Here is an 18883-nt window from a genome sequence, read left to right as displayed (position 1 = left end):
AAAAAGTTGACATCATGACTAAATATCCATATTCTTAAAAATATAGACTAGAAGTGATCAAATTAGAATATTCAAAAGTTTAAGGATTAATTTAGAATAAGTCACAATTTAAGAATACAATTAGAATATTTAAAAGTTTAAGGATCAATTTAAAATGAGAGTCATAGTTTGGGGACACGAGTGAAATTAACTGTTTTTGTTCAAATTTTTTTTTGCATATTTAAGAAAATATAGAAAATGAAAAAAAAAAGTATATTTGTTTAAGTTTAATTATGCAGCAAATGTCAGTGAATATATGTCTAAAAATACTCAAAGAAATTAATTTTACTAAATATGCATATTCTTAATTTTATAATTTATAAAATACAAAGAACCTTTTATAGAATTTAACCTTTTTAAAGTGAATTATAGAGTAAATTTCATGTGTCTGACCGGATAAAACCGGTGAACCATCACGGATCCTCGGGTTCAACAACCGGAGCGAGGAGAAAAGATACGGCAGCAGCAAGCTAAGTTGGCCCAAAAGGCAAGTAAAAGAGAGTATAAAAAGTTGCAGTTATTAATTTTCCGATAGCAATGGAATGACCGAAATCTCCTTTCGCTTTTTGTAAGATGTTGATTTTCTTGAGTGGTGTTTTGTTTTTCCAAACCCCATGAATTGTCATTAAGACATTTTGGTCCATATATTGGTAACGTAATTTGTGTGGGTCATGGGTTGGGTTTCGTGGGAGACTAAGAGTGGTGGTGACCACAAAATTTAAGGGTGAAGTGAAAGCTTATGCTGATTTTAATGGCTCAGGTATGGTCGGCTATAATTAGAGACGGCAACCCCGCGGAGTGGGACAGAATTTTTTTTCTTCTTAATATAAAAATAAGTACTTAAATTATACCCACATATAGGATGAAGACGATTAGGTTTTTCTCACAAGTGGAAGAGGTGACAATCACGACTGATCGGAGAAGTGTTAGACGGTAAGAGACAACGAACAATTTTTTACTACTTTTTGACGATTGAGGATCGATTTGGATAATTATTGGTCGGGGTTTAGGTCACGAGATGCCAGTGAAGCTGTTGGTGGTGGCGATGGCTTCGAAAAAGGGAAAAAGATTTTCTTTAAAAAAAATAATTATTTTTTAATTGGTTTAAATAATTTCTCAAAGTTATCATATCGTGACACATATTACTTAATGGAAAATTTAAAAGGCATATAACGCATGTTCATCGAAAAGCGTAACGAAAAAAACGTTATACACTTATTTTTAACGAAAAAAAATTAGGTACTAAAATATTTTTTGAGGCATAATTTTGACACTTATTTTTGTATTAAGTGAATTTTTTACCAGTCTTGATCTCGGTCTAATAATAACAATATAATTTAAATTTTATTTGTCTAAATCATATATTATAAACATTCATTCTTAGTGGTGATCTTCTTAATTTAATTAGTTTTATTAACAATATTATGATTCAAATTTTTAAGATCTAATATGTCATTGTACTAGACAAATTAGTTATTAGTTTTTTATTTAATTTTAGATAATAAAAATCCAACAAAATAATAAAATATGTGAATATCACATGAAATTGTGCTCCGATATTAATATAACCTAAAACCATTCAACCTGTCACAGAAAAAAAAACCATTAAAGACTTAAATTGATAAAAACATTTAACTTCAAGAACTAAGGGGTTGTTTGTTTGCTTCTTAATAGAATCATTTAACGTTGAATGTTGAACTGTTTAGCATTCAGCGTTTTTGTTTCGTACCTCTGAATGATTCAGTGTTGAATGATTCAGCACAGAAGTACATTCTGAATGATTCAGAGTCATTATCAAATAATATGTCATATTCAGAGCTAATTCATACAGAACCTCTGAATCGTTCAACACTTAATTATTCTGAAATAAACAAACATCCCCTAAGTGTTGTTATATCCATATATACAGGTCACTTATTACTGTACTACAGCTCCTCCTCAACATGTCAGCTGATGACCTAGCCTGTTCCACGTGTCGTAGACTCAATATACGGCCCCACATTACTTGCTTCCAGATGGGCAAAAGAGTACTTTCGACGTCGGCTTTGGCCCTTGTTTTGACTTTTGAGACCACCTCTTTTATTTATTATTGTATTTTATCATCACACCTGGCCATTAGTGCCAATAATTTTATTTTTTTCTAATAATAACCTCGAATTAATTGTTGAGTTGAGAATTCAGATTTTAGACCACCATCAAGCATAAAACCGCAATCCAGGAAAAAGAAAAGAGAATAACAATATTCATACAACAATGAATGGGAAATATGGTCTATGTATTAAAACAATAATGAGCTTTTTATTTAACTGATTGCTTCGACCAACAAGTATTTTATTATTGAAATTTATTTACTAAAACAATTCATACAAATCATAAACATAAGCAAGTAAGTAAACATATTCATGATGCATACATATTACATAAGTACACATGGGTGTTGAAGTTAAGGTTTCAATTATTAACCCATTTAGAAGGTGTCTCGATGCAAATCGAAGTTTTCAAAGTTTCATATATTTCGATCGCTCATCTCTTAACGAGGATATTGATAAACCCAAAAATTCTATTAAGACGTATCAACTTATCCTATCTGCTTACATATAACTATTATAATCCTATGCTTGATATCAATACTAAGAGGGCATTTAGATAAAGGAAAAAATCACTACTATAGGAAATAATATTTTCCGAAATTAGATATCCATGATTTAGGAGTATTCGCTCATGGTAATAAAACATTACCTACAATATTGTTTTTTGGCTTGAATTCATGGGAATGTCATAGCCCTTATTTTTATAGGTATTAAATAATTCTCTCCTTTTAGGACAAGAATGCCCATGAAACATTATGGCTATTTCAAAATGATCATTCCTTTTGTACATAATTACATTGGTATAAACATAATTTTTATCGTGGTTCTAAATTTTTAATACTTATTATAAAAAATAATAATATGTGCATATAACAAAAAGTAAAAATAAAATAATTTTTTTTTATTTTGAGTATTTATTATATGTTTGATTCAAGTTTTATTTTTCATATGTATTTTATTATTTATACTTTTTAGGATTAATTTTTATAAAATGTTTTCTTTATTATATTTTTATGTTTTCTATTAATTTTGTCAAATAATTTGATATGATATTGTGTTGTACAACTCATACATGTAGCATGAATAAAATAAAATAAAATAAAAATCAACAATTAACACAAACTTACACGGGTATAAGTATGTTCAGCTCCCAATATCTTGGTTCCAAAAAATAAATACATAATTATATTGGTGTATGTGTATTTTTTGTACTTTCAAATAAATAAAGATTTAAAGATAATATATATATATATATATATATATTAAGTTGTTTGTGTACAAATTTTATTAAAAAAATATAAATTAAAAATAATAGAAAAATATATTTTCTATGAACTTTTATTTAAATGTTTTGACTTTAATGTCAAGAATTCAACTTGTTAAAAATAAAATATACCTCAAGGATAATTTGGTAAAACATACATTTTTTATGTCTTATGTTCATTAATTCAAACACTATAATCTTACATTCATGTCAAATAAATCATGCAAAGTAATACAACATTTCCAGTAATATGTTAAGTAATGTAACATTTCGATAATCTTTTTAACAAAAATAATCTTACAATTCATGAACCAAACGACCCTTAAGGGTATATAAGACTGAGGTAAAGATCTCGCACCTCTCTCTCTTACATGCCGCACCGTCTTCTGCTCACAATTAAATATAAAATCATCGACTACGACTTTTCGCTCAAATAAAAAATCGTCACAACACAAATTATTTCATCAACAAGATTTATTCTAATCAAGTTGAGGTTGTTGAAGGTAAACCCCTTTCAACACGTAAACTTCTCATAATTTAATCTTGTATCCTCATTTTCGTGATCATTTATAGGAATAGATACGATTTTAAAGTTGTTCTCTCATAATTTAAGTGTATCCTCATTCTTACATCTTCATATATCAGGTACAATTTTACTTAAAAAACAGTTAAGTGACCAAAATATTAATATAAGAATAGATGGAACGCCAAATAGATAGTTTGCCCTGAATAAATAAGCATTCGCCTTTCTATTTTATGTTGGTGTTGTTTTTCCAAAATCCTTCATGAGCTCGGGACCATTTACAGGACCATGAACAAGTCAGTCTACCACTGGTTGGATCCTTTGATAAACATTGCGGCAGCTCTTATACAGCTAAGGGATTCCAGGTTGTAGGTGGTCTAGCTATACGGCTATAGGGACCCCTCTTAAAATTGCTGATTACACGAAACTTAGGGCTCCACTCTCTCGGGGTTTTCCTTATCCCTTCCGGCACAGACCCTGTTTTGCCAAGCATCATCTTGTAACGTACAGCTTCATGTTCCTCAAAAATGGTACACTTTCCAATTCATGAACGAATATTTCCCAAAACTTGTCATTTCTGGCTACAGTCAATAATCCATGCTTTGTTTTTGAATTGTGTAAAGAGAAACGGAGGGAAAGTGATTAGTTTTCTTCTGAAGTCTATGCTTTGTTTTCTTGTATGAAAAAGGGCCGGGAAAATTACTGTTTGGGTCCTTTTTGTTGAAGTTTACTGTCCTAACGTGAATTGCTGTTTTTATTTGCATTTCTAAGACAAGGGAACAAGTTGTCGTGTGCCATTTATGTTCAGTGAAATAGGCATGTTGCATCTCTCGATTAGACATTTCGATGATTAAATTATTTAAGATAATTTAAAAATATAGTTGCACAATGGGTTTAATTTTAAAAATTGTTGAGTTCAAGATGAATGGAACAAAATAAATTTTCAATAAAACTACACAATAGATCTTTATTGATATTAAATGTTCAAGTTTATGTATCACCAACTAAGACATTATTTGCCACATTGATTCAACAGTTGTAAGAACCGACAACTATACTAAATTCCATGCCTTCCATCTCTTCCCCAACAGAACAATAAATTAGGACATGTTTCATACATTTTATGGAAGTTGACTTTCAAGTTCAGTGAATAAATTTGTTGTCTTATAATTTCATTAAATTGTGCTTCGGTTAGGTAAAAAAAACTTTTTAGCATTAAATTCATTTCTTTATAGTGGTTGAATATGTATCCTTAAAAAGAATGCAGTACCAAGTTCTGCAGTCATTAATGTGCAAATTTATTTTTTTAGGGACCATATAAATAAATGAAGTTGTTACTATTAAAATTGCAATGTATTTCTCTACTTAACGATATTATCTAAATGTGTGTATAACGGAAAATTATTAAATGGGTCTCGTCTCATCATGTCTTTTGTGGTTTCAATTAATAATATTTGTTTAAATTATTTTTTTAAGAAATATTCACATCTTTCTTAAATATAAATAAGAAATGAGTATTTATTTAGAAGTTATTTTAAAATTTATAACTCTCATTCACTGAGACCACTGATGACGTAATCAAATAATTTACCGTGTCTAACTTTACTGCATAGCCCTATATAAGCTTCAATAATGCTTGTAGAGGGAATCCGCTAATCAATTAATGGTAATTTAAGTGTTCGTGAAATAATAAAACTAATGTATCTGATAATAATATTTTTATATAATAAATTTTTTAATGGATTTTATTTAATAAAAATTGAACAGTTTAACAAATAAACTGTTATGTCCCAGTTTGGCATTTCTTTTAAAAATGCGAGTGATGTAAAAACGAATTTTTAAAATCATTGTTCAAAAGTACAATTTAAAATTTAATTGTTTAGGATTGTTGTTAAAAAGTGAGTTTGAAAATAAAACTTCCATTATAGAGATTTTGTTGTAAATTAAAAATATAGCATTTAAATTATATTTACAGTTGCACGAACCAACTTACCTCAGTGGTTAAAAGAATCGTTATTGTTCTTAGAGGTCACGGGTTCCAGTACCAACAATTGTAGCAGGGTGATTTAGCATTCATTGCCAAATGGTTGAGAGTATTTAGAATAGATACTACGATATAATATAAATTATATCAATTTAGATTATAATAAATTCAAAAAATATATATTATTATATATGAATTATATCGATTTAAACTATAATAAAAATATAAAAAGTACAAATAAAAATATAATCGTAATAAAGATATATTTTATATAACTCATTATTAATATTTAATATATAAATCATGTTTCAAAAAATATATATAATTCATGAATTTTATTTATTTTTAAGTAATTAAAATAAATTATCAAAAGTAATAAATTATTTTTTAAAGATATTTGCATTAAATTATTAAAATAAAATAGAAATATATAATTAATTGGAGCTCATACAGTAACAAAGATAAAAATCTAAATTTACTTATAAATATAAATATATAATTAAGTGAAACCCGTGCATTTTTAGAGCATTTTTTAAGGTACTCAAAGGCGTTGGAGTCTTTTTTTTTTAGTTTGAACCATTGAAAAAACGACAGTGGGCGACACGGGGATGCACGTGCCTAGTCGATGCAGTTCACGTAGGATGTGCAAAAGTGGTGCAGCTTTACGTATTGGGAAGCTTGTTGGCAGATTAAAATAGCCAACGGAACAAGACGGGTTAGTTTGACAATAATGCAACCAGTTCAAGTTTATTATTGCCAAAATTCCAAATGTATTGTTTGTTTCATAGTATATTCCAAATGTATGGTCCATTTTTTTTAAAACAATAATATTAATTTTGAATGAATTCATATACAAAGGCTTAAGCTTGTGGGTGTGAACAAGATGCAAATGAGGCCGTGGAAATTGACTCTTATCGTTTCTAATTTGGGTGGTTTTGGATAGGGGTGTTCATTCGGTTAAAACGGTGGTCGACCGAATCGAATTAACCATAATTGAATTAATCAAACTTTTTTTTAACCGTTAACCGAACCGAATTTTTTTTCGAACATATTAATCGAACCGAATAAATTTAGGTTAATTCGGTTAATTTCGAATTAACCGAATTTTTTTAAAAATTTTCTAATTTATATAAAATTAAATATTTTTTAATTCAAAAAAAGTTTATAATTAATTTAAATAATAAATAATTATAAAATAAAAACTTTAGATAACTTTTTTAATTAATTAATATTGATTTAAGTTTAAAAGTTATTGGATCTTAAATTATTAAATGGGTTTTAAATGGTTTGGGCTTAGCCCATATGTTATATATAATATATTTAATATTTTTTAATTAAAAAATAGTTTACAATTAATTTAAATAATATATAATTATAAAATAAAAAATTTATATAATTTTTTAATTAAAAAACAGTTTACAGTTATTGGATATTAAATTATTAATTAGGTTTTTAATGATTTGAGTTGAGCCCATATGTTATATATAATATATTTAAAATTTAATTTCAGTTAATTAATCGAATTCGAACCGAATTAACCGTTAACCGAATTCTAAAATTTTTTTTTTAACTATTAATCGATCGAACTAATTCGGTAATCGAATCGAATTAACCGAACTAATTCAGTTCGATCAATTAACCGAATTAATTCGGTTATTTGAACAACCCTAGTTTTGGAACCCGTGGATCAAGAACCAGCTCATTCGACTGCTATGTCCAGCTCACAGTATGAATATAAAATAGCATTCTTGAGATTTGGTGCCAGTGAATCAGCGTTCAATGTTTTCACGTATGATGTTGATGGAGTCGTGAAGCCCAAAATTTGAACTTTGGACAGTTCGTGACGGAAGGGAATTTTCTCTTCCGTGGCATCTGATATTTCACAGCGAATCTACGGAAAAGGGTGTTTTGTTGTAGCAGTGGGATTCCTGAAAATGGTTTGCCAGCTGTTGTACGACATAACATAACCTATTGAGTAATCCATTTTGGTCGTATCTTCTATACTGTTGGCTTTGTAGGATTTGAAAAGGTTGAAGAGGTCCGAGTCACCGGACAATTTCATTTAAATAGAAAGATAATAATTATTAAAATAACATCTATTGATATTAATTTTTCATTTAGTATTTATTCATGTCAGTTGTCACGTAATCAAAGACACATAATGTAAGATGCATCTTTCATTAATCTTGCTCAAGTTAAATTAAAATGTAAAAAAGAGAACGGTCAAAAATATTAAAATGTATATGAATTTTGTCAAAAAATAAATAAATAAACGTGTGCGATGTAGGGCTGTTCATTAGGTTAATTCGGTGGCCGAATCGACCGAACTACCATTAACCGAATTAACCGAACTTTTTTTTCTTTAACCGTTAATCGAACCGAATTTTTTTCGAAAATATTAACCGAACCGAATAATAAAAATTAAATATTTTATAATTCAAAAAACAGTTTATAATTAATTGAAATAATATATAATTATAAAATAAAAAATATAAATTTTTTAATTAATTAATATTGATTTAGGTGTAAAAGTTATTGAATCTTAAATTATTAATTGGGTTTTAAATGGTTGAGGCTGAGCCCATATATTATATATAATATATTTAAAATTTAAAATTTATTTCGGTTAATTCGATTAATTAACCGTTTCGAACCGAATTAACCGTTACGAATCCAAAAGACCTTAACCGTTTCTCGATTGAACTAATTCGGTGGCCGACCGAATTAACCGAATTAGTTCGGTTCGGTTCGATTGATTAATTCGGTTAAAACTGATTTTTGAACACCTTTACGATGCATATCGAGAACATGTAATTATACGAGTACTTGTATTAACGTTTAATCATTCAATAAATAAATGTTCAAGATGTTATATTTAAACACTTGAAAACTCACGTACCTAAATCATATGGACTAATACACGTGCATCATTGTCACCACATAATTCGACTCGTGCTTATCTTTGTACAACTACTTGTCTTTAATATGTACCGCACGTATTTATTTATTTTAACCTTTATTTTCGTTTTCTTTTATTTCAACTTAATTTAAAGAGTTTTGATCTTTCTATGTCATCTAGGCAGAGGTTTTTTTTTTTTTTTTTTGTTTTAGAAAGAACCTTCTGAAACTTGTTTTTCATAGAAAGTGTCTTATGCTTACGTGACACAAAAGGGTGCTAGAATGAGAAATAATAGTTTAGGGGTATATTTGAGTAAAAAAGGCGTCACATATGACAAACTGGACTGCTTCAATAATTTATGTATTTTCGTTACTGAATTTAGGTGTGGGGCGTCATTAGGATTCACATACTCGGTGCAAAGAAGCCCATATGTGAACAATATTGACACAGTCGATTGACCTTTATATTGACTCAGCTCCTTAGATTTTGCTTCGTTGAAACCTATATAACTTTCATCAAAATATAAGTTTATCCATTTGATGAGCAGGCCCGCATTATCGGATGAAATGATGGCAATACAGTGAAGCTTAATCATTTAATTTATTGATAATATATATAAATACATTATGCATACGTTGCTTTTCAAACTCAAAACTTTTAATGAGAATAACTTCTTTTTTTATGATTAAGGTCACTTGATGAGTTTTAATTAATTAAATAGTTAAAATTAAATAATTTTGATTAATTAATTATTAGATGTGATGATTTGTGGTTACTATTATAATTTTAACATATAGTTATTATCTGTCTATTAATTGACATTAAATTATATATATATGTTTTTTAAGAGAAAATAAAGTATAATGATTGTTTTACGTTTGTTAAAGTATTGTCTTTGCAACTTTCATAGTTCATATTATGATATATGCTTAATTTTGTAGTGTAATTAATGATGGTATATTTTATGTTGTGTTTGAACTTTAAATTAATGCATCAGTATGAAGTATGTGATATGTAGATATACTAATTATTATTTAGTACCAATATGTACTTTTTATATTATGGAGTTTGTGTTTAGAAATTTTTTTATTTAATTTCTTCTGAAAATTGTAATCTAATATTTATTGAAGAAATAATTTTATTATATTCAACGAAAATAGTGAGAAAAAAGAAATTGTAATAATAGGTTAGGAGTTAAATCATAATCGAACCGTTAATAAAATTAATCATTAATAATGAATTATTTCTTAACTATTAAATTGTTATTAAAAAATAATAACTATTATAGTAAATTATAAATTTATTTACTAAATTTTACTCTATCTCCTATTTCATTCATTGGACTTTTAATTTCTTTTAACGTAACCATTGAATTTTATACATTGAGTTTTTTCTATCGCTCAACTGTTAACTTTCTAACAGTATTATGATGTGGTAATCAACACCAAAACGACGTAGTTTTGGATCTTATAAAAAAATCAAATTTAAACCGAAACAACCTAACTTTAATCTACATAAAAAATATTTTTCTCTCTTTTTCTGTAGTTCTACTTAAGCCTGTAACCTTGTATCAATTGTAGTAACAATGAAATCGTCAGCCACGTAAGGTACATGAGCGGAGGTTGCCCATAAACCACTTCTAATGGTGTCTTGTGAATAGAAGAGTGATAAGAAGTACTATACCAGAATTATGCTACTTTTTTAACTAATGATGCCATTCCCTGTGTTTCTACTTTTGGATACTCTATGAAGTTGAAAATAACACGGTTAGAAAGCTAACGGTTGAGTGATAAAAAAATTAAATGTATAAATTTTAGTAATTAAATTATTTTTAATTAAAAAGACAATAAGTAAAATAAGAGGAAAAAATAAAATTATTGAGTAAATTTATAATTTACCCTTACTATTTTAACGATTAATCAAACCTTTTGAAATTAACGCATACTATTTGTCTCACCATTTTTATGCAGAGAAACGTATAATTTGATCACCCTAAAGTTACAGTCTTAAAGAAATTGGGGTCTTAAAACATTACAATATTATTTTATTGAATAATTACTTATTTTTTGTAATTATTTAATAATTAGTTAGTTGATATTATTATCATAGTAAAAAGTAAAAGATAATGCGCAATATTTAGATATTATTAATTATTTTCTACTAAAAGTAATTAAACCATGATCATGAGAGTTACAGAACAAGCTTAGAAACCTATAATAACTGAAACTTTTTGAACGTTAAAACAACCTATGCCGTGCCTTCTCGTTTATAGTATCCAAGCTTGGTTTCCATCCTTTGCCTGAATATTGCATATTCAAATACTCCGGCCTACTTTCGGAACTCTCCGGAAATAACTCCGTTAAACTCTGAGCCCCATCGGACCTCTCGTCGGTTCTTTCCTTCTTCTGCAACGGGAACTTATGTCCCGCTCTGTCGGCATGATCATTCGCCGTGCAAATCCGGGAAAACAGGGGAAGAAGCTTCGGGGACGACGATAAAATCGACTTCGACCTTGAGACTGAATTCGCACTCGATAGCACACGACGAGCTTCCTCCGACGACAACGTGATCGGCTTCCCTCGTCTCACTGGTAGCATCACGTAAAGCTTTTTTACGTCGAGTTTATGGTCGGCGGGCAACGGAATCGGCCTCCTCTGATCAATTTCGGCGTTGAACTCCACGACAACGTGTTGCGGATGCTCCAACATCAGCTCCGCCGCTTCCAAGGGACTCCATATCGAGAATGATTTTGTGGCGGAGCAACTAAAACATCATAAAAATTTAGGGTCGTTGGATTTTCAGTTTCAAGCGGGCCCTGCCCTTTTCATCATCTAACTTCCCTTAAATTAATCCCAGGGTGATGAATGGCAGACATGTACGCCTGCTGTATCAGGCCTAAACAAAATTGACGCCAAAGATATGGTTCAACCATAAACTGTATTAATTAATTCCGTACTTTAATAGCTTGTGGTATCTAAATCATGTCCAATACGTAATGTGACAAGAAAATTTAACAGTATCGGTTTCAATGATGGACTTGTTAAAACTTAATTATGGATTTTGTTGATTAAATTTAAGATTGAGGACTTGTTTATTCAAAAAAAAAAAGATTGAGGTCTTGAACTCAAAGATGATAATAGGTTTGGTCTCTTGATTTCTTTGTCGGACATGAAATATTTAAATTTTTTTATATAGTGGGTGAAAATGTTTTATATAAAAAATAATTGCTCTGATCATTTTAAATTTGAGTTATAATCGTTTCAAAATCCTTATTGAGTTGTTATTTTGAACTCATGTTGGAATTGGAATGTCTAATTTCAGATGATTTACATATGAAGAATTATTTATAAAAGAAACTAACATAATCAATTTCAAAGTTGGAAATAATACTCAATTGAATTCTATTCGAGTTGGACCTTCATGCTGACTTCACCCCTAACCCTATGACTTGATGACATAGCAGAAACATTGCTTTCTAGTGAAAACCATCAGATTATGGTAGGATATGGAAGTTCATTGAGAAAACTACGGTACCAGAGACTTGCTGCCACAACTATTTTACAGGGGCAGCGACAGTTTTACCTCCCTTCTATACATCCCAATTTAAAACACACTTGGGGGCTAGTTAAAACAGTTTGATGAATACATTCTTTTCCCGGGAATCGGAGTGACGAGATGAAGCTGTGGTTCGAAAGCGTAAAGCATCTTTCTGGCCATTAATCTACTTGATATACTGAGACATCCACTTGAAGCCATCACCATATCCCATTTTGCGGACAATGCTGCACATAAATACCTCTAGTGGACGGACATTTGAGTCTGATAGGTTTACCTTCCCCTTCCCGGTGGTAAAGTTGGATAGACCAAGATGGTATCGCAACTCATCCTCAGAGGCAGCATATGGTATATCAATCTTGTTCCAAGGATAAGAATGGGACATTGGCAAGGTACTCGTCTGAAAGAAGTGCATCGAGTTCCTTCTTTGATTCTGCAAACCTCTCTTTATCATAGGCATCTACCAGGTAAACCACAGCATCCACCTGGAACCAAGAAAATATACAATTCAAAGCATTCACTGGAGACCATGCAGCCATCGCTTCTAAATCAAAACAATAAGAACAAAGACGTATAGCAGCAAAAAATGTCATCTAAACTTTAATCTCATCATAAATTGTATGTTGCTCAAAAGCAATGATGGTGTAAAAAAATGTTCATACACCTCAATTCAACCTTCACATCCGGCTGGCAAATCTAGATCACCTGGTTGAGCACAAGCATAACATTGCTGTTTTTGGCACAACAAGAATTGCGATAGAAGCACCCATGCCCCACAAGGAATCTCCTTTTCCTTTTCTTTGTTATGCCTTTTGTATTATACGCTTGAGAAATATGTTTTCTTTGCTGCAGAAAGCTACAGCTGACAGATAATACTCGACCAATGGCTACCTTTCCAAAATGATCTATAGTGATATGCTAATGATCTAATAGTAAGAGTTTGAGACTTTGATAACTGTTCGAGACCCCTGTTCCCTAGACAACTAGAGAAATAATCAATCAGCTAAAAGTTTAAGCATTCCATAAGGTGATCAAAACACCAACCTCACTGAAAATTCATGACCATGAATGATTTGAAAAATCAGCATATGACATTAGAAACACTCTTATTTTGTTTCTATTGCATCACACGGCAGGAAAAATTCCATTGAGACTCTGAACAAAAATAGCTCAGGCACAAAAACATCAGTGCGACATATGAGCACAGAGAAATTTCTGTCATCAAAACTAATAAACTCCTGGCAATTGAGATCGTAATAACCACAGAAAAAGAATTAAAAATAAACAGATTCAAGTGAATGCAGAATCACTAAAAGTGCTATACATGCAAACAAAGAAAACACACAGTTGACAAGAAAATTTTACTTAAAAAATAAGCATTAAATTCAGTTTTTGGTTACCTTAGCATAGTAATCTTTCCAGACTCTGCGAGCAATCTGATGACCACCCAAGTCAAAAGCTTTGAACTTAATCTTCCCAATACTAAGCTCCTCGGATGTGGGATACTGAGTGGGCTGGTGTTGAACCAATCTCTGGAAACGGTTCAATAATATTTAACATAGTTAATTACCTTTTTCTTTCAAAATTTCCTGATCAATCGAAATTGATTCGAGATCCAAAACTATACCTTCAAAAACAGATTTCGATACTCGAAGCGAAATGGGAAAATTATTGAAAAAAAGAGGAAAAATGGGAATAAACGAACCTCATCTTTCAACATGTGAAGCAATGTGGTTTTACCAGCATTATCGAGGCCGAGGAACAAGATCTTGGCCTCTTTCTGCCATAGACCGAGGGACGCAAGAACGCCGTAGAACCAATCCACAAGAAACATCGTTTCGCTCTCCGGTTCAGACTTCGGATACCCGGAAAATACAAACGGATGAAGCTCGATAGTTGGCGACGATCTGAGATCGGAGGAACGGTGATCAAATTTGACCCGCAAAATCAAGAAAACGAGTTGGTGGCACTGGAATTTAGTAACATGTATCTCTGTGGGCTCTCTTTCTTTTGTGATATTCGACGTCGTTTCACACGAAAACCATATAATTAACCAGCCGATTTTCAAGTAATAGAATGGTACAGTGGTTTGGTTTATAGAATATAAATTATTTTTAAGGATGTGATTACGAAATGTTATGTTATTTAACATATTTAAGAGTACATTATTGATTTATTTGATAGAATTATGTGTTGAAATAATAAATAAGAAAAATGTATTTTTCATATATAAAATTTCATTTTAAAAAATTAAATTCTCAATACTAAAGTCAAAATATTTACATGAAATACATAGAAAATATAATATTTTATTATCAAATTTATATTTTTAATAAATTTTATACATAAATAATTTGACATATATTTTTATTTTTAATTAATTATTTATTTGGAAATACAGAAATACATTTACACCAATATAATTATTTGTTTATTTTTAGGTACTAAGATATTAGAAGATGTATATACTTACATCGGTGTAAGTATGTGTTAATTGCTACACTTTTTTACTTATGCTACATGTATGAGTTGTACAAATAAATATCATATCAAATTATATGACATAATTAATAAAAAGATATTAAAAAATATAATATAAAAACTTTATATGAAAATTAATCCTAAATAATCAACTTAATAAAACATATATAAAAAATTGAATTGAAAAATATGCATAAATAATCAAATAAAATAAAATAAAATAGATTTATACTTGTGTAATTATATACAAAAAGAATGATCATTTTGAAATAATTATATTATTTTAAGGATATTATTATTCAAATGAGAGGGAATTGTCTAATACCTAAAAAAGAGAGAGGAAGGAATGAGATTCCCAGAAATGTAAGATAAAAAAACATTGTATGTATTGCTTGATTACCTCTTGATAGGAATGCTTTTAAACCAAACGTGACTACGTGATTTGTAAATGATTATTTCCCTTGATATTAATATTTTCCTTGGTCAAAACACCTCTTTATAGTGGACTGAATTTCTCAAATAATGCAGTTGTAAAAAAATTTGTTCGAATAGGACACTCTGGAAATTATTTCGTGAAATAGAGTGAATGCTAAAGTAAACCCGAAGACGCATTGGAGTCCAAACGACTTATACATAAATTTGGGAGAGACACATAGAGTGCAATGCGTCTCCCATATTTTTTCGCCAATTTCATTCTTATGAAAATGTACAAAGGGTAAATTACACAATTAATCATTAACTTTATTCTCTCTCCAAATTAATTAAATACAATTGCACTGTTTTGGACAACAATTTCAATTAGAAATTATGTAAGCACGATATTGGTTTCTTTAGTACACAAATTCAATGTTAGACCTGATGGATCAAATTGCTTCCATATAACAACTTGAACAATGGTGATGATGATCAAATAGGAGTAAAACAAAAGTTGAGTGATTAAATTGAAAAAATTAAAAGTATAGTGAGTAAATTTGGAGAGAGAGTAAAGTTGAATGATTAATTATGTAATTTAGCCTAAAAAATATGGGAGACGCATTTCACTCCATGTCTCCCATATTTTCAAAGGGCAAATTACACAATTAATCATTAAACTTTACTCTCTCTTCAAATTCACTCATTGTATTTTAAATTTTTTCAATTTAATCACTCAACTTGTGTACTAAAGGGTAATTTTTTCACTTTTTCATAAATGTACAAAGGGTAATTTTTTTTGGAGTCCAAGCATTGAATTTGTGTACTAAAGAAACCAACATCGTGCTTACATAATTTCTAATTGAAATTGTTGTCCAAAATAGTATCATTATGATAATATCTCGTGTATTTTAAATAAAAATAGTTTTATAATTAAATTAATGTCAAATATATTCGTAATACCAATTGAAATTGAATATTTAGTAGATATAAAGTTTATATATATATTTACACGACTAACATAAAAATATGAATGATTAATCGTGTAATTTACCCTTTGTACATTTACATAGTGAAAAAATTCTCCCCCAGTAAGTCGCTTGGACTACAATGCATTTTCGGGTTTACTGTAGCATTCACTCTATTTCACGAAATAATTTTCAGAGTGCCCTATTCGAACAATTTTTTTTCCAACTGCATTATTTGAGAAATTCAGCCAGTGTGGTAATATTTGGGACGGGTTTACTACCCATGCACACTCAAATTATATATTATGTGTAAATTATTCATAAATCTTAAAATATTTTAATTAAATATTTAAATATTAATATTCTATCAACCAAAATTCTAATTAATCTATTCGTTGGAATTTATGAAGTCAAATATATATTTAAAATGTAGTGTACTTACTATACATAATTTAGACATGATGTTTTAGAAATTATAGTAATACAAAAATTTATTGATAATTTTCTATTACATAATAAATCCAAAAGTATTATATGATAGTTACGTATTTATAGTTAGTTTGACATTGTGATTGACAACGCATATATTCTATATAGACATAATTGTTTAAACTCAAATATTCTAAAATAATATTTTTTTTAACATTGAATAAATTATATTCTATATTAAATTTAAATAAATAATAATCTAAATTGATATTGATGGATAAATCAATGAATAACACTATGTTGATATTTTAAAAAATTAATAAAGATAGGGCGAATGCTACAGTCCCCATGTAGGTCGCCAAGTGCTCCGGACGACGTAGGTGAGATGGTGTAGGTCGCCATGCGTCCACGAGCTGTGTTGAGGTCAAGGTCGCCATGCACGCCCAGCATGACATAGGTCGCCACGTGAGCCGAAGTAGGTCACCTTGCAATTCCAGGTCGCCATGCAGCTCGTGCTAGCTCTAATAATTATTATAAATAATAGCCATAAAATTGCATGCATGGTACATGCGCACATATATATATCAACAAATGCAAATAATGCAATTGCATTGGATCACGTCTCTAAATTAATAGTAATTTGAAGCAAATGAACAACTCACACGACAAAAGCACTAAATTAACATTAATTAAGGATCGATTAGCAGATATCCACCATGGTCAAAGCATGGAGAAGAACGTATGCAACTCCTTTTGGAAAACCCATGCGACCTGGAATTGCAAGGCGATCAACTTCGGCTCACATGGCGACCTATGGCCATGCTGGGCGTGCATGGCGACCTTGAACTCAACACAACTCGTGGACGGCATGCGACCTACACCATCTCACCTACGTCGCCGAAGCACTTGGTGACCTACATGGGAATGTAGTGTCCTATCTGAGCAATTAATATGACGAGAGCATTATCTCGTGAAAAAATTTCCCAGCACATTATCTCGTTAGTTTGGTCGGGCTTTGGGGGCCATTGCTTCCCCTATAATTTTTACCATTAAAAATATAGGGATAATTACTTATTTAGGCCTTTAAATTTTGATTTTATCCTCTCATTTTCTATTGTTAATTATACGTTATCCTGGCTCCATTCCTTATTTGATTTACTCAGCGACTGCTCAGCATGATAGTCCAAGGTTTCGCATATTTGTATCTTATTTTCATGATTTATATAACGATGCGACTAGGTAGGTTTAGGTTGCGAGTTAAATCGTGACCTTCATGTACTTGTAGGCATAAACTGATAAACCCCATCTCCTTCTTTGAGAACACACATATACTTTCAGATAAGAAAATCACAGTCCACAATGAACATCTGATACTAATGATTGATCTATACATTATTCAAGGAAGAAAATGCAGCAAGAAGGAAAGCTTTCATATCTTGTCCGGGTTTCACGATCACCACCGGCATTTAACGTGCTTGGTGCAATGATCACTCACGCTTCCTAGAAGCGCCCTACAAGAATCGATTAACAAAATGATAAATTTCATCATCTTTCGACTGACCTTTTTATTTATTTTCAGGGAAAAGAAATCCATAAATGAAGTTGTAAAGTTATCATTATACCTTTTGAAGAAACCGTAACCATGGCTCCCATCACCAACGTATCGGGTTTGATTCTATCAACGATATTACATATAACGTCCTTAGCATCCCCACTTCCCACCATTCTCTCCACATTTACCTGCACACACTTGAATTCGTCAGTAAGAACATACAAAACAAGCGGCGTTCAAGTTGAAAGCAAGAGGCTTTTACATGGGTGCTGAACTTTCCGCATATACTTGGGCTCTTCCCATCACCGAGTTCGCCAGATCATTGCCGTAAGTTTCCAACGCTCTGATCACATCGCCCGAAAATATATACCCTGAAACCATACGCTGTGAGAACAATAGTCCTGGCAGAATTCAAAGGATATTAAGTAGTTAATAATGGATGAGAAGCGCAAAGATTGAAGAAACAGCCATGGCTAACCTGCAACGTCTAAGGAAGAGTAGACGGGAGGAGGGGGCTTGACATAAAGAAGGATGAGGTTGTTGATTGTGGTTTGAGAAATCAAGTTACAGAGGCACCATGAAAGTGCATACATGCTCTCTTCACTCTCATCCACCGCCACTACAATTTTGCAATCCTTCTTCTTCAGGTTCAGTGGCAGTGCTTCCATTGCTACTACTCTGGGTTGTG

General features: G+C 30.6%; 2 protein-coding genes and 1 pseudogene across 3 annotated transcripts; all 3 read right to left on the bottom strand.

The window, feature by feature from the left end:
- Positions 1-11036: 11036 nt before the first annotated feature.
- Positions 11037-12516, bottom strand: LOC120199471. Its single transcript, XM_039200533.1, has 2 exons — positions 12446-12516; positions 11037-11562 (listed from the first exon to the last, which is right to left on the bottom strand). The coding sequence occupies exons 1-2, from the start codon at positions 12514-12516 to the stop codon at positions 11037-11039; spliced, it is 597 nt and encodes a 198-aa protein (XP_039056464.1).
- LOC120199401 lies at positions 12456-14304 on the bottom strand (annotated as a pseudogene).
- A 3730-nt stretch (positions 14305-18034) lies between these two features.
- LOC120199400 lies at positions 18035-18883 on the bottom strand. Of its 2 annotated transcripts, none has more exons than XM_039200495.1 (4): positions 18674-18883; positions 18458-18566; positions 18266-18383; positions 18035-18154 (listed from the first exon to the last, which is right to left on the bottom strand). In XM_039200495.1, the coding sequence occupies exons 1-3, from the start codon at positions 18861-18863 to the stop codon at positions 18380-18382; spliced, it is 303 nt and encodes a 100-aa protein (XP_039056426.1). In that variant the 5' UTR covers positions 18864-18883; the 3' UTR covers positions 18035-18154; positions 18266-18379. The 2 variants fall into 2 exon arrangements, with proteins under 2 accessions (XP_039056426.1, XP_039056425.1); XM_039200494.1 differs by having other exon boundaries at positions 18266-18395; positions 18465-18566.

Source organism: Hibiscus syriacus, unplaced genomic scaffold (genome assembly GCF_006381635.1).
Source record: "Hibiscus syriacus cultivar Baekdansim isolate YM2019G1 unplaced genomic scaffold, ASM638163v2 tig00005459_pilon, whole genome shotgun sequence".
Classification (NCBI taxonomy): Eukaryota; Viridiplantae; Streptophyta; class Magnoliopsida; order Malvales; family Malvaceae; genus Hibiscus; species Hibiscus syriacus.
Note: the sequence above shows the minus strand (reverse complement) of the source record. Positions and strands in the feature narration are given on the sequence as shown.